This window comes from Emys orbicularis, chromosome 7, assembly GCF_028017835.1.
Source record: "Emys orbicularis isolate rEmyOrb1 chromosome 7, rEmyOrb1.hap1, whole genome shotgun sequence".
Taxonomy (NCBI): Eukaryota; Metazoa; Chordata; order Testudines; family Emydidae; genus Emys; species Emys orbicularis.
This window is the reverse complement of record NC_088689.1, coordinates 122,412,501-122,428,878: the sequence shown is the minus strand read 5'-3', so window position 1 is coordinate 122,428,878 and position 16,378 is coordinate 122,412,501. Positions and strand designations below refer to the sequence as shown.

Here is a 16,378-nt window from a genome sequence, read left to right as displayed (position 1 = left end):
CTGAATAACATGCCTTCACACATATGCAAGGGTTGTACAGAATGAGCCCAATCCTGCATACAAAACTCCCATTGACTCGTGCGGGAGTTTTTGTTGAACAAAGAATGCAGGATCAGGCCCAAGGTGAATGCAAAGTGCAGGGGAAATGATTCAAGTCTGTTGTTTTTGTTATGTCCATTTCAAAATCTAAAATACAACGTGAAAAAAATAACGTGCTTGCAGAAGATTGCGCTGATTACAGGGCATTGTGCAACCATGTAAGGTTTTTTCTCTCCCCCCCCCCCACTGCCTCTTTACCAGAGAGAATAGGTGAATAGGTTGAGTTGCAGATCTCATTTCTCCTGTTTTGCTGCTTGTGAAGTCTGCCAACAGAATCCACCTTGACAAAGTCAAGGACTCTGCGTTTAATGTTGAACTGAGTGAATAAATTATGCATGAAATTGTGTCGGAGTCTCTAGTGTGCAGAATTGCTCCTTTTGATATGAAAGGTTAATTCAGAAAGGAGTCCAAAATAGCTGGAAATTGTGGGGATAAGTGGATAGTATTCACTGTTGTGAGCTGTTATTACTAGAAATTGCATTCCCTCTCTAGCTTCCCCTGAGATTTAGCTTTGCCAGTGAATATAAACTGTACTCAATAGAATAGCATTTAGGAGTAACCAGAGTGTATGTCCACATACAGTAAAATATTCTAATGGTGTTTTAAAAGGAAGTTGAACTTTTTCATGTATATCATGTACCCTAAGGAAAAATTACTATTACATTTAGGTCAAGAACAAGGCGTATCAAAGGTAATGAGTTTGGAGTTTATCTTTATTAGAATATACTGACTATACGATCCATATCAAAGAAACTGGACAGTCATTCTGCTGAGCGAGTCTGGAGGTACTTGGAGTGAGCCATGGTTCCAGTCAAGACTACATCAGGTTTTAAATAAGATTTGGCAGAAGATTCATTCATTTGCTTATTCAGGGTGTCTTTTCTCTAATTTTTTCCTCCCATAACTAGCAATAGTTCTATGCTCTTTAACATGTTGTCTTCCAGCGTACTTTCAATACACTACACAGTTCTATGATTTTTTTTTTAAAAGAAATAGTTATTTACTGTAAGAAAAAACAATAATTGCAGGCAGCCAAGCTAACCCTGGATTAAGACAATTTGTCTTGATGCTTCTGTAGCAGAGGGATGGGGATTGCACAGAAATTGTTCCCAAGTGGGTTTCAGCCAAATGTTTTGCAGACAGATGATTTCCTTCTGGATCTCAGCCTCTCACCCGGTCCAAGATACTTGGGCTGCATCTCACTTCCTGCAAATAGTAAAGACAGGTCAGACTGCCCAAGGTGTCCTGGGTTGGGCCACAACCCTTCTCTACCCATTGCAATCCCATATTTTAAAGGTACTTCTGGGGATGGCATCGAGAAGAATTCCCCCCCCTCCAATCCTATCCGCTCCCTTACAGTACCAATATTTTATGTGCGTTGCTCCCCAAACAGAGCTTACACTTTCTCTCTGTTTAAATCCTGCCCAAATAGAGCCAGGGCTACCTTTCAGGGGATTTTAGCCACAACTGCTCCCTGCCCATAGGACTCACTCTGCCAGTGGAAGGGGGTGAGAGACCGGATGGCTTGTTGAGGCCTCTGCATCCTCTCTCCTCTCCAAAGCTTCATCAGAGACCGGCAGGGCCACAGTCTCCCCAGGCAGGAGATAATCACTAAAATCCAGGCACAGAGCCGAGGTGACACAAAAGTGAGTGTCATCCATGTATCTTTATTGCCAGCTCTTGTGTCTTCTGATCTCATGTGCAGAGATTACACCAGAGGGAAGCCTGATCATGAAGGAATTTCATGGATTCCTCTGGACTAAAGACACGAGAAAGAATAACTAGATCTGTCCCTAAGCTAGTGACCTAAATGACCTAAGCTGTTCCAGCAGGTCACTCCACATAAAAGAGATCACAAAAGCAGGTAAATTGTCAGCAGGTAACGATCTCAGACTGGTGTCTGAATCATGAAGAAATCCAGTTGATATCCAGGGCGCTAGGCAATCCCCAGATAGACCTATTTCAGTAAAAACATGCCAAAAAAGCTTTTTCTTCACTAGGGAAGCAGACCAGAAATCATTGGGATCAGATGCTCTGGCCCAGAGAGGGCCAAATCCGCTTCTGCATGTCTTCCTCCTGTAGCAAGAAGGGTAATTTGAAAAATCAAAAAGGAGGAAACAATGGTTATTCTAGTCAACCCAAACTGGCTCTGGTTGTCAGACCTAGTGGAATTTTCAAGAGACCTCCAATCCATCCTCCCAGCAAGCTCTTATTCAAAGGATTGCTCCTCCTTCCCTCCCCAGATTACCTGAACCTGACCGCTTGGCTACTGAGTAACAAGCCTAAACAAGATGAGATGCTTTCCCAAAATAACAGTGACCTTCCTAGCCTCCCACAGACCTTCCACCACTTCGGCCTACGTAGGAGTATAGTCAAAGTCTCTTATTAGTGTTGCGATAACAAGATCAGCTCCAGGAAACCAGATGACCCAGATCTGCTGGATTTATTACAAAATAGCCTAGATTTGGTCTTAAGATCTCCTGCAATTACATCTGATATCTTATATCACAACAGTAAAAAGTGTCATAAATATAGGCTCATGCATGTCTGGTAGACCTCCCAGTGCTATCTAAGTGCCTTACAGCAGTATGTCTATCCATACTAACAATCAGGCTTATCTTCCTGACCTCTGACCAGACCACGGTGCGTTGAGCTTTCATAACCCATCCATCCGCACTGGAGTGATCTAATTTCCCATATTTTCTCACCATAAATACATGCTTGATGGTCCGAATCACCTTTTTAGAAGAGTTTCTGAAACCTCTGCTAGAAGACATGAACCTTACTACATATTCCAGGAGGATAAGACAATACTTCATACTCCAAAGTCATTTGTTACTAAGGATAACTCTTCCTTTCATACATCACAGGATATCGCTCTTCCTCATTTTGCCCAAAGTCTTAACATGACAGAGAAAAAGCTGGAGATGAGAAGTGCTGTTAAGATTTACTGGGATAGAAACAATCAGTCCAGGGAAACGTCATTAGTCTCCTTTTAGTCTAAATGCCGAGGCTTAAAAGAATTTAAATCTGCTCTAGGTAGATGGGTGAAATGTTGCATTGTTGAAACACATGCAGCTGCAGATCAAATGGCCCCAGATTGAATTCTGAATGTCCCAGAGCAGCTTTCTGGGCAGAGAGGGCATCAATCACTACACAGGTAATCTATAAGGCCACCCACCTGTCACCAATCAACACCATTATATATCATAATCAGCATCAGGGTCCTCTATAACAATCGCTTATTTTAATGAAATTGCATATTTTGGGGAGCAATTTAGCTGCTTCATTCTTAAATTTCTTCATTACTTTTAGGTGTGTGCCATCCGGTCCTGAGGATTTGATTCTCTTATATTCTATATGTATAGGTGTCTCTGCTGTAACCCAGAGCAACAAAAGTTATGTGTGTGGGGTCTTCTGTTCAGGTTATTATACCCTCTGCGATTCCTCCCAGTTCTTCTGCTGGGAGGCAGAGGGATTTGCTCACCCTTGGAAGTGAGAGAGGGTTCCTTCCTAAACCCAGAAATCTCCCAAGACCTGTGTAGATCTCAGGGAGCTACTAGAGGCAAGGGCCATTACATTGTGCCTTTGAACTTCCTCTAGGCTCCATGACAGCATGGTCACTACCTCATTCAAAAAAAACATTAGAGATGCTATAAAAGGAACTGAGAGTCATGGGTGAGAGGCATAGTCCTGTCCTGGATCAGAATCTGGTTAGCAGAAAGAATCAAAGAGCTAGAAATAAATGGTCAGTGTTCAATATGGTATAAAGTTGAACAGTGAGGTGAGCGTGCATTAATAGTCTGGAAACAAGAGTAAACAGTGAGGTAGCAACATTTTGCAGATGACTCAAAATTATTTAGGTTAGTCAAGAGTATGGAAGACTGTGCCTAAGTCCAGTGGGACCTACCAGAGCTAGGTAACTGAGCAGCATGATGGCAGATGAAATCTATTGGTCACATGTGCAAGGTGATGCACATTAGAACAAATAATTTTAACTACTCTCGCACGTTGTTGCTTTCTACAAATAACTGAATACACTCAGGAAAAAAGCCAGGGGTCTTGTGGAGAGCTCAGTGCAAACATCTGCTCGGTGTACGGTGGTGATCAAAATAAAATGGTAGGATGTCTGAAGAAAAGGATAGAAAATAACGTTAAAGGTATTATAGCACTATTGTATACATCAGTTGTATGCCCTCACCTTGCATGTTGTGTTCCGCTTTGGTCAACACACCTCAAAAAGATATAGGGTAGAAATAGAAATGGTCCAGAGATACTTCCATTGAAGTATCTGGAGACCATTGGAGACAGATTGAAAATATTAGGTCTGCTTATAGAGAAGTCAAATAAGAATGTGCATGATAGACATATACAAAATAATCACTGGCACAGGAAAGAAGGAACTTCCCTGACTATATTTTAATGTGCATAGAGGGTTAAATCATGACCCTGGGACAAACTGTGCAGAAGATTAATGGGGTGAGATGCCCTCTAACTCACCTATGTGGATTACCTTTGTCATGCCCCAAAACAAGCAAGAGAGAGGCGCTCCTGACAGCCATTACACTCTCTCCCATATAGGTGAGCAGGGGGTGAGCAGGCACAAGCAGGAGTGGCTGAAGCCTTCACTCTGCTACTCCTTTACCGCGCATCGGTCCTTGCAGCTGAGCTTATGCAAAGGAGGCATTAGGGACTGAATTGTGACTCTTGGTCTACTTCCGGGACAGCACAACTGCGCACTTCCCCTTACTCTGGGCCGGTGGGAATGCCGTGATCTAGTCCTTAGGGTTGGTGAAAAGTGCTGCATTGACAGCCCTGGAGTATGAAGGCTTATATTTATCCACACATCAGGCTGTGGCAGTGCGAGCTCTCTGAACTTCCCCACCCATGGCCCTCAGTGCGTTTTTGGATGTATCGTCTCTACAGGGTGATTCGTTCTTCATGAATTCGTTCAGTTTCTTGTCCCGTTTGCTACAGTGCCAATAAGGGTGCCAATTAGTTCCACTAATGGTGGACATTTCTGTAAGAGGTCCACAAACTCACCAGGAGCTAGACTTGAGAGAGTCTACTAATCTCATAAGCCACCATGCCAGGGACATAAGCCAAGTTTGCTAACAAAAGACGTGGTGTCCCAGCAGCAATCTCCTAACCTGTCCGTTTACCAAAAACACAGATAGCGGATGCATGATGGTATGACTATATTAGAGAGAGAGAGAGCAAGGGTCACACCCATGAGAATGGCATTGTTTAGATGTTAATCAGGAATTGTAGACTTGGGCGCTTGGATGTGTTGTGGTAGACTCCCTCACTATCTTTGTGCCTTTGTTTCATGAGGTGTTTTTTTTTTTTTAATTCTCTTCAAAAATATTTTCTTTGCTGTGCATTGCTACATTCAGCATTGGCTTAACTCTGCTGCCATTGAAGTCCATAGTAAAACTCTTGTTGACTTCAATAGAGTTAAGTCAACACTGAGCATGTGTGAAAATTCCATCATATATTCCCTGCTACATGCAGCTTTATAAAATGTATTGAATATAAATGCAGGCACACCCCACAGTGAGGAGGTGCAGATGAGCCTCAAAGCCAATGCAAGAGATCTTGATCTGTATTTCCTCTGACTTGTACCGCAAGCACCCATCAACAGCTGGGAATGTGGTACTTTATGAGGTATTAAAAGATTGTGGGTTCAGTTGTTCACACAGATGTGGGCACTGGCACTGGTAGGGGGGATTTAAAGGGCTTGACCTATCTGTGTGGATAGATAGTATGTAGATAGGTAAGGCAACTTGTATACAGAAGCATCTCAACCAGTTCTACCTTGCTCGCTGTAAATCAAAAAGTTGCTTTCAAGCAGAAATGACCTTTGATTAGAAATATGACTTTTAAATAGTATTTTCTGTTAAGCGTTTTTCATGTGTTTCATATGAAGGGTGGTTCCAAGACCCTCCACCTGCATAGAAACAGTACTTTTTGACATCATTTATTTTTCTCCAGGAGTTAGTGGCTGTGGGCGAACACTTTGATATAGTTTTTATTGATGCTGATCAAAGAAATGCCGTTAACGACTACAACTTTGTCATGGATAACCACTTGCTGAGAATGGATGGAGTGATCTGTGTGGCGAATACTCTCATGAAAGGACAAGTCTACCTGGAGAACGTATCTGATGAAAATGTATTAGCTGTCAGAAACTTAAATAATGTAATTAATTCAGATCCTCGCGTTGAGCAGGTTAGTGCTATACAATTAGTTAAGAGTTATATTGGTTTTGTAAGCATCTATGAAATTGCTTCAGCAGTATTGTTTTTTAAGAGTCCTGGAAGTAGGCTGTCTCACTCTTGCTGTCTATTTCCTACAGTAGTGGCCATGCTAGAAAAAGTACTTTGGTAAGGTCCAGCAGCGTATGCAAGAGAACCAAAAGGGAGTCATTATATATTCACTCGGTGGAACACTAAGCATGATTTACTAGATCCAAATGGTTCATACTGTGCATCATCATGCTCAATTTTGTCATCAAGAACAATTGCCTTCCATTGCAGAAGAGGGTCTTTGACACTTTAACTGTCCAGGCCCTGAAATCTACTCTTAACCACTAAGTCACCCTGGTACCTAGCCTGCACATCTTACTTTCTTGTGTTTGGACAGTGGTGTCGGGTCTACAAGATGCTGTGTCATTTTCACTAAGGTATGGTTGCCATCTAGACAATGGCACCAGGTCACTAGTTCAGGCCCGCAAATCATAGTGGTGGAGCGTAAAATGTAAGTAATATACAGAAGTACACAAATAGTGGTAGGTAAGATTGTCCAGAGAATATTAAAAGTCATTATTATTTATTAAGCTCCAAGAGTGATCTTGGTACAAGTCCCAAAGAACATAAAATCTCATTAGACAATCAAAATCAGATGCACTGGAAGTCCCAGAGGCTGTCTCTTGTTTATAAAACTGGAAGACAAAATGGCATTTTTATTGATCTAGCATGTGTAAAAGTAGTGAGTCTTGAATGGGAATCTGAGGTAAGATGGAGGACTGTCAGATTGGGATAGGAAGGGACTTCCAGGTGCAGGGAGCAGCATGCAAAGAGAAAACCACCATAATACCCAGCATGGGCCTAGCTCAAAGCCCACTGAAGTCCGTGGAAGACTCTCCAACATAGTTCAGTGGGCTTTGGCTTAGGCCCAATGTCGTGTGCCCTGACGTTGTTGATTTGGACACTTGTGTTTTTCCAGGTTATTTTACCTGTGCAAAGCGGAATGAGTGTCATCCGAAGGAGCCGTGCACATGCAGATAGGGTGATTGAATCAAAGGTGTGTATTTTCTCTCCATAAGCAGTCTGGGGGAAATCCTGGCCCCGCAGAAGTCAGTGGCAAAATTCCCAGTGATTTCACTGGGGCCAGGATGTCACCCTTTGTTTTCACTGTACGCATTAGAGAGACAATCCCGTTTGAAGAATGGATCCTGCATGCATCACTTTTCCCAGTAATTGCCTAAAGAGTAAGAATCGTAAAAGAAACAAGTATCGGAGTGAGGCATATCATAAATTATAGTGTGCTGTGGGGCAGCCAGCTGTTTTCTTTATATCATTATATCATTGATTACAGTAACCCTGCCATTTCCCCCCTCCTACCCTACCCCTTTATGTGTACTCTATGCAATAGGCACCCAGTTTCCCTCCCCCACTGTTCCCTGGATTAAAGCCTCCCACCTTGCAGGTCCTAGAGCCCCACCCTGAGCCGGAACGTCTACACTGCAGTTAAACAGCTCCTCAGGCTGAGCCCCAGGAGCCCAGGTCAGCTTGCACAGGCCAGCCACAGACATACCCGTAGTGGAGGGGTTGAAGGTACATTGTGCCTTTGGAGGTGTTATGCCTTTGACATTCACGATGACCCCTGGGCACGCAAGGGAATTCATTGGGAAGTGCGCTACACGACACTTATGGAACTAGAGCATCCAGTGAAATTTTCAGCAGCAGAGCCATTCTGCCCCATTGCCTTGCCCCTCCATACCCCCTCTGGAGCTGAGAGCTCTGCTGGAATTTGGACTTCTCTGAACTGGGCGGCCTGATTTCAATCCTACCTTCTGCACCAAAGTAATGGGGCAGGAAGGAACAGCTCCCGGCACGTTCTACCCCCCACCCTAACACACCTGAGCAGTGTGCCCTTGTTGCCAAGAAGGCTAACGGCATATTGGGCTGCATTAGTAGGAGCATTGCCAGCCGATCGAGGGAAGTGATTATTCCTCTCTATTCGGCATTGGTGAGGCCACATCTGCAGTATTGCATCCAGTTTTGGGCCCCCCACTACAGACAGGATGTGGACAAATTGGAGAGAGTCCAGCGGAGGCCAACGAAAATGATTATGGGGTTGGGCCACATGACTTACGAGGAGAGGCTGAGAGAACTGGGCTTATTTAGTCTGCAGAGGAGAAGAGTGAGGGGGGATTTGATAGCAGCCTTCAACTACCTGAAAGGGGGTTCCAAAGAGGATGGAGCTAGACTGTTCTCAGTGGTGGCAGATGACAGAACAAGGAGCAATGGTCTCAAGTTGCAGTGGGGGAGGTCTAGGTTGGATATTAGGAAACACTATTTCACTAGGAGGGTGGTAAAGCACTGGAATGGGTTACCTAGGGAGGTGTTGGAATCTCCATCCTTAGAGGTTTTTAAGGCCCCGCTTGACAAAGCCCTGGCTGAGATGATTTACTTGGGGTTGGTTCTGCCTTGAGCAGGGAGTTGGACTAGATGAACTACTGAAGTCTCTTCCATCCCTAATTTTCTATGGTGTGTGTGTGTATGTGGAGGCTAATGGGTTTAACATAATTGAATTTTGACCCTCAGTACATTGTGCTGTTTTGCTACAGAAAGAATTGGTGAAAGATGATGTCTTTTGGGGCTATAACAAATGTCACATCCTTGATCGCCTGCGTTTGGATGGCAAAGTGGCCTACGTAACAGGTGGAGGCCAGGGGATAGGAAGAGCCTTTGCTCATGCATTAGGGGAAGCAGGGGCTAAGGTCGCCATTGTTGATCTGGTACTTGCAAAGGCAGAAGTGGTAGCAGAAGAGCTCAGCCTGAAAGGTAAGCAGTGTACTAATTCTCTGATTGCTCTTACACATGCACTTCTACAGTGCTCATCCCTGGAATGCCGGTGTGCTTTGTTATTTTAAACTTTCGTAGCTGGCAGCCTGTTGGAGAATATCTTGCATCGAGTTTTGATGCAGAATAAGTCAAATAGCAAAGGAAAGAATTTCCCAATAGCACACGCATGCCACCATCGCAGAGCGTGATTGCCTCACGCAGCATCTTAGCACTGCCTCTGCAAACAATAACCAATGTCACATTGCCTGCTTGTGTTACCTCGCAGAGTAAGTGCAACCAGGAAAGCAGAGTACCCCATATAAAACTCTTTATCTGGGGTACCTGAAGGAAAATGAGCCATGACTGACGGGCACAGAGAATAGCAATCTTTTATTAATAAGTGCTATATAATACACACCAATCAGCCAGAAAAAGAGGTGTTCCATACATTATATCACGTGGCAGCTAAGGCACTCAAGACGTAGCTAATAAAGGAAAGCCAGACACAGCCCATGCAGCCTTTAGTACATATCCCAACCACCACTTCTCCTTTCACACACAAAACCAATCGCACGGCCACAACACGTCATGGGTGTGTAGGGTAATATTTCTTATGGCATGAATCTGTCTCCTGTATATCTAATAATTATGGGCCAAAGTCTTTGTTCAGAACCCATTAGCTTCCGTGAGGGTTTTGCCTGAGAAAAGGCTGCAGGCATTGTGTGTGTGCCTTTACTTCCACTCGCTGCATCATAGCGTAGCCATCGTTGAGGAATGATTTGTTCACAGGGCAGAAAGCAAGGAGAGGAGCTAGGGAAGGGGCTGAAGAGAAGCAACGCTGATCATGCCTGACATTTTTAATGGGGATCCGCTTTGAGGGGTATGCCAGACATAAACATACTGGAAAAAAAAAAAAAAAGATTTTCAGGACTGCCTGATTTTGGGTGCCCAATTTGGGACCCATTGAAAGGTCCTGATTTTCAGTGCCCAGGGTAGCCAGCACTTTCTGAAAATCTGGCCTGCTAATTTTTGGGTGCCGATCTTTTTAGAGACACCCAAAATCATCAATAGTCACTTTTGAAAACATTGGCCATATTTCCTCAAAACATGCATGAGTGAAAAGCATAGAGGTCAGATATAAGTACACCTCTACCCCAATATAATGCTGTCCTCGGGAGCCAAAAAATCTTACTGTGTTATAGGTGAAACCGCATTATATCAAACTTGCTTTGATCCGCTGGAGTGCGCAGTCCCGCCCCCCCAGAGCACTGCTTTACCGCGTTTATATCCGAATTCGTGTTATATTGGGTCGCGTTATATCGGGGTAGAGGTGTACACAATACTGACATACATCACAAGTAAAGTCCCAAACAATAGGTGAAATCTTCTACAAACCACTTACATTTTGTGTTTTCATTACTAAAATAGGACATAAAATTCAATTCCTCTCCAAAGACCTTTGCAAATATGATAAAGCTAAACTATATTCATAAAAGAAACATAGACAATTGGAAATAGTGTTTTAATGAGAAAAAGAGATGAAGTAGCACTCATTTTATAATTCCTCTTGTGAAAGTACATCCAAGCCCTCTGCTACATCGGATTCTTCAATATCATCAAAGATGTAGCTTCATTCAGGAAAGTGGGATACTGCCATCTGGGTCCGTATTCTAATATTTGTGTAAACGGATAGTGCAATAGACCGTATACTACTGCAGGGAGAACCTAGGTGAGTTTTTCTGTGGTGCATTAGCTGAAGTAAAAATTTTCCTTCTAAAATGAAAATTGGTTGTGAAAAGTACATTTGCAGCATTGCAACGCAAATTTGGTGGTTCTGCAGAACAGCTACAGTGCAAGCAGTGGCAATAAAACTTCCTTCCACTGTTCTGCCATAGTGCTTCAGTCCATTTCCTGAGGGCATATCTCTGTCAGAGAGAGGAGTGGTTTAGACTCCATGGTTATACAATCCTTGGTCTCTCTGGTAAGACTAAGTTAAGTCAAGTTAAAACGGTGCTAGTTTATGCAGCAGGGGGAGGGATAGCTCAGTGGTTTGATCATTGGCCTGCTAAACCCAGGGTTGTGAGTTCAATCCTTGAGGGGGTCACTTAGGGATCTGGGGCAAAATCAGTACTTGGTCCTGCTAGTGAAGGCAGGGGGCTGGGCTGGGCTGGGCTTGGCTTGATGACCTTTCAAGATCCCTTCCAGTTCTAGGAGATAGGTATATCTCCATATATTAGAAACAGTACTAAGCGATGTGAGACTCATTTTACCTAGGTCATTGAATACCAGTCTAATGGTAAGGCTTTGACTACTGGGTCTGGCTACTGGATCTTTGACTTTGTAGTGGGATCCAGAGCAGTTCAGTTCTAGGTCATTGTTATAGATCAGAACAAATTGAGATATCCAGTTCTTCCTTCCTGAAAAAGTTTCATGTTCTTAAGTATCAGAGGGGTAGCCGTGTTAGTCTGAATCTGTAAAAAGCAACAGAGGGTCCTGTGGCACCTTTAAGACTAACAGAAGTATTGGGAGCATAAGCTTTCGTGGGTAAGAACCTCACTTGCATCTGAAGAAGTGAGGTTCTTACCCACGAAAGCTTATGCTCCCAATACTTCTGTTAGTCTTAAAGGTGCCACAGGACCCTCTGTTGCTTTTTTCATGTTCTTGTGCACCAAAGGTATAGGATCCTGGAAAACCATAGCTACTCCTTGAAAGTTAACTAGCCTTTTGGACATGCTTTCATGGTTAGATTATATGTATCAAGCAGGGTATTCTGAAGAAAATGGGTTCTTTGAGGGACACATGAGACTTTGTTGGAGATGTGACACTTTGACTGTTGGCAAACTCCTTTTGGAAGCCCAGTTTAACTTTTCTCTGGGACAGTTTCACCAGAGGAGTTGATCATTCTTTCCTCCCAGTGTTTCTCAACCAAGGGTTTGTGTCTCCTAGGGGGTTGACAGAAAGCAATCAGAGTGGTAGTAAGGCAAGAAGTTTTTTATTACAATCTAAAGCAAAGAGAAAAACCTCCATCTCTCACTCCCCACACATCCTTGCCCTTTAAGGTAAAGAATTCACTGTCAACCTTTCAAACAGAACTGGCTGGAGGATGACAATTCGGTTTTGTCACAACTTGGAAGTTTTGACAATTGTTTTTGATCTGCATTGGAATGAAAACAATTTTTTTTAAAAAAGTGTTTGTAAAACTGAATTATGTCCAAATGTCCATTTTTGGATCAAAATGGTCAGGTTTTCAGTCTCTCTCAGAAGTGACCCGAGAGTCCATCCTGGACCCCAGTAACCTTTCCACTGCAAATTTGTTCAAAATCAATAAGTCTCCATGAAACATTTTTGGCTTTGATGAAACAGAATATTTAGATGAAAATACATGTAGTTGAAAATGTTCTGACCAGCTCTATTCTCGTGTAAATTATACAGGTTTATTACAGATACACTTACTATAAAAATAAAATAAAACTTGTAAGGGAGTCATGACGGTTTTCGATTTCAAATGAAAGGATCACCAACTTGAAAGGTTGAGAAACACTGCCTTGCATCATCACCTGATTGATCTTTTCAGAATCTTTCAATATGGGTTCCAATCATATATATGTATATTGGAAGATGTAGCTCCTCGCCTCCCTCCCCCCAAAAAAGACCCTGTGTGCTTTCCTATAATGCTTCAGAAGACATATTAAAACATTTCTTCTTGGGAAAAGACTAGACATTTTCCTTTTTGACATATTATATGGCTCATTTTTCAGTTATTGACTATTTCCTGTTTTTATTAATAAACCACACAAGAGCAAATCTCTTATGATCCTGTTTATAATATATAATTTCTTCCATATCCATTGTTAATTGCTCATAGAATACTGATCTGTGCTATAACTATAAAGGCTGTCTACACTCCTGTGAACTAATTCCCAGTCAAGCAGAACACTTGGGCACATGCTTAACATTAAGCACGTTTGTAGTTTCATTGACTTCAGGTGTTCTGCTGGATTGGAGCCTTAGGGGGAAAAAAAGGGTTCACGTTTTATTTAAAAATCAACTTTCTAGCATATGCAGTAATAAAACATGAAATGCAAAATCTGCATTGGAATAATTTTTGATTGAGATTGTACATGTGCAAAAGGCAAGATATGCAAAAGTTATTGATGCAAAAGCAAATTTAACAGTCACATTTCACATCCATAGGGTCCTTTTACAGCTATTTACTAAAGATATTAACTTTTGTGCTTTAATGTGTAGCTGCGATGGCACTGAATTAGTTACTTATGTGCACCATATTTTTGAATATTTAGATTTTCATGTTTAAATCATGGCTATAATTCTGGATGGCTTTTTCATACACCATTACGCATTACAGAAATATGTACACTCCAAACTCTAAAAACCTGATAAAAATAACAGGAGTACTTGTGGCACCTTAGAGACTAACAAATTTATTAGAGCATAAGCTTTCGTGGGCTACAACCCACTTCTTCGGATGCATATAGAGTGAAACATATATTGAGGAGATATATATACACACATACAGAGAGCATGAACAGGTGGGAGTTGTCTTACCAAGTCTGAGAGGCCAATTAAGTAAGAGAAAAAAAACCTTTTGAAGTGATAATCAAGGTAGCCCAGTACAGACAGTTTGATAAGAAGCAAGTGTGAGAATACTTACAAGGGGAGATAGATTCAATGTTTGTAATTGCATATATGTTTCACTCTATATGCATCCGAAGAAGTGGGTTGTAGCCCACGAAAGCTTATGCTCTAATAAATTTGTTAGTCTCTAAGGTGCCACAAGTACTCCTGTTAATGTTTGTAATGGCTCAGCCATTCCCAATCCCTATTTAGCCCTGAGGTGTATGAAAAACCTGATGTTTAGAATCAGTTTGGCTGACAAATTGATTCGATTTCTGTGACATCTGGGGTTCACTGTAAAAACATCTGTAGCACAACAGATAAAATATTCCTCTGTTTTATCTTGTTTATGAGCTAATAACCGTCATCTGAAAGTGATGCACTTCATGATCCATAGCACTCAGAGAATTGTTGGAATGACCGTCACTTTAGTTGATAAGTTGCAGTTAGACTTTTGACCAGAAGATGGTGTAGTATTCAAAGATTCATTCAATTGGAGAGTCAGAACTCTGATTTTAGATAAGTTGATTGTGTTAGACTACAGTATGTGCAGTCTACAAAAGTTAAACTTAAAAACTTTTGAAAAGATTCATTTCCCAATGCATCATGCTTCCATAAATAGCACATAATTTGCTGTCCTCAGTGGAGTGGTGATAAAACTGGTTTTGTTGTTGTTGTTTGTTTTAAGATTTAGTAACTAGGTACACAAGAAATGATATCTTGTTTTCTATGAATGCCTATATTTGTTGGATCAATCTCATTTTAATCTAGGGATAAAAAGCATGGCAATGGAAGCAGATGTAAGCAAACCTGAAGATGTGCAAAGGATTCTTGATGCGATTGTAGCTAAATGGGGCACAGTTCATATTGCCTGTAACAATGCTGGAATTAACATGAATTCTGCAAGTGAAGACACTTCACTGGAAGAATGGGACAAAACTTTTAATGTTAATTTACGAGGCTTGTTTTTGTGCTGCCAAGTAAGTATGAGGATCTGTACTATTTTCCACAGAAATGTAGCTGTTTTCTGAGCATTTGACTTAGCCAGAGGTTTAATAATATTCTTGTTGCTAATTATCATCATAAAATCGAACGTATATTAGTGGGTGTTAATAATAGTTTGGCTATGTATCCGTAGGCTTGGCCATCTTAGATTTTTGTCAGTAAGTGTGGATTTCAGCGAACCCATGCAAACTGATGAAAAAATATTTCCATCCATAACTGAAATTTACAGATAGGCAAAGTAAGAAAAATGCTGCCTGAGAACTTATTTAGAGTGTAAGGATATTTACTTTGTATATTTTGACATGTGATGTTGACAATTTGTATTTTAATGGTTATTAAGCTTTGACTTCTTATATTTCAGTGTCTGTTGTCATTAAATAATTGTCTGACTCCTCCCCATAATTTCCCACAACTATGAAAATTTAACTAAATGAAAATTGCTTACCATTTTTAAGCATTTTTTTTCAACTGTGAAAATTTAAATAGATAAAAATGTTTTAAAATGCTTAAAAATAGCCATTGGTGGTATCTGTTGAAATTATAAAAAAATAAAAATTCAGTTCTGCCAACACTGTGAATCAGGTGTACATTTAGCCCAAGATTATCAAAAGTAACTAGTGATTATTGGTGTCCAACGTGAGACACCTTAAAAAGAGACCTGATTTTGAGAGGGCAGCTGCTGAAAATCAGACCCTTTTGTGGGGTATCAGTTGGAGTGCCCAATACTTGAGGCACCCAATATTACTACTCACCTTTTGAAAATTTTGGCAACACAGTAGCTGAATTAAAATGACAAGAGAAATTTTTCAGCATCAGCCATTTTATACCAAATTTTTACATCGTGCACTTTTTAAAAAAAATCCATAAACTCTTCTGAAAAGTGAAGACTAATTTATTATCGTGTAATTATTAGCACAATCACAAAAGGGGTCACTGGTCTTTCCTTTAATTTCTGTCACAGGCTGCAGGCCGCATTATGCTGAAGCAAGGATATGGGAAGATAATTAACACAGCATCTATGGCAAGTTTAATAGGTGAGTGATGATATCTAACAGTTGTGCTTCAGAATCCATATTTTAATTACTACCAATGCTATTTGAATCAATTAAACCTGTATTGGGAAGGAGTAAATCACTGACATTTTGTATTAGGGGGAAATGTACTACAAATTTTTTATGATATCATTTTTCAACATTTATCTGTCCTCCATGTTTTAGAGCACATATTACTTTTTTATAGAAGAGATGGAGTTACCCTCCTTGAGTCTGACAATTAATAATGGAAGAAACGTGTTGGTGTAATTCCCATTAATCTGAGCACAATGTATAACATTTCAGAAAACTGTGCTTTGCTAGTGTTTACAATCTATCCAAAAACTTTTCACTCTACCGTTAACTGCAATACCAGTTGTTCTATTTCATTACGTCGCCAACAGGTGTCTCCACTAACGCTGCTGTATCAGCAGTGTCATCAAAGAGCCAATAAACTATTGTTGGAACATATGGAATGAAATCCCAACTGCTGAGCTAATCTGGGAAGCAGTTACATGCTGGTGAACTGAAGCCCAT

General features: G+C 41.3%; 1 protein-coding gene across 1 annotated transcript in view; it reads left to right on the top strand.

Moving 5' to 3' along the window:
• The window catches only part of LOC135881610 (uncharacterized), a 48,180-nt gene that overhangs the window by 17,272 nt on the left and 14,530 nt on the right, over positions 1–16,378 (top strand). Inside the window, exons 5-9 of the mRNA XM_065408267.1 lie at positions 6,094–6,330; positions 7,327–7,384; positions 8,934–9,170; positions 14,577–14,785; positions 15,772–15,844. Coding sequence (XP_065264339.1) covers positions 6,094–6,330; positions 7,327–7,384; positions 8,934–9,170; positions 14,577–14,785; positions 15,772–15,844 — 814 coding nt within the window. The remainder of the gene's footprint in view (positions 1–6,093; positions 6,331–7,326; positions 7,385–8,933; positions 9,171–14,576; positions 14,786–15,771; positions 15,845–16,378) is intronic.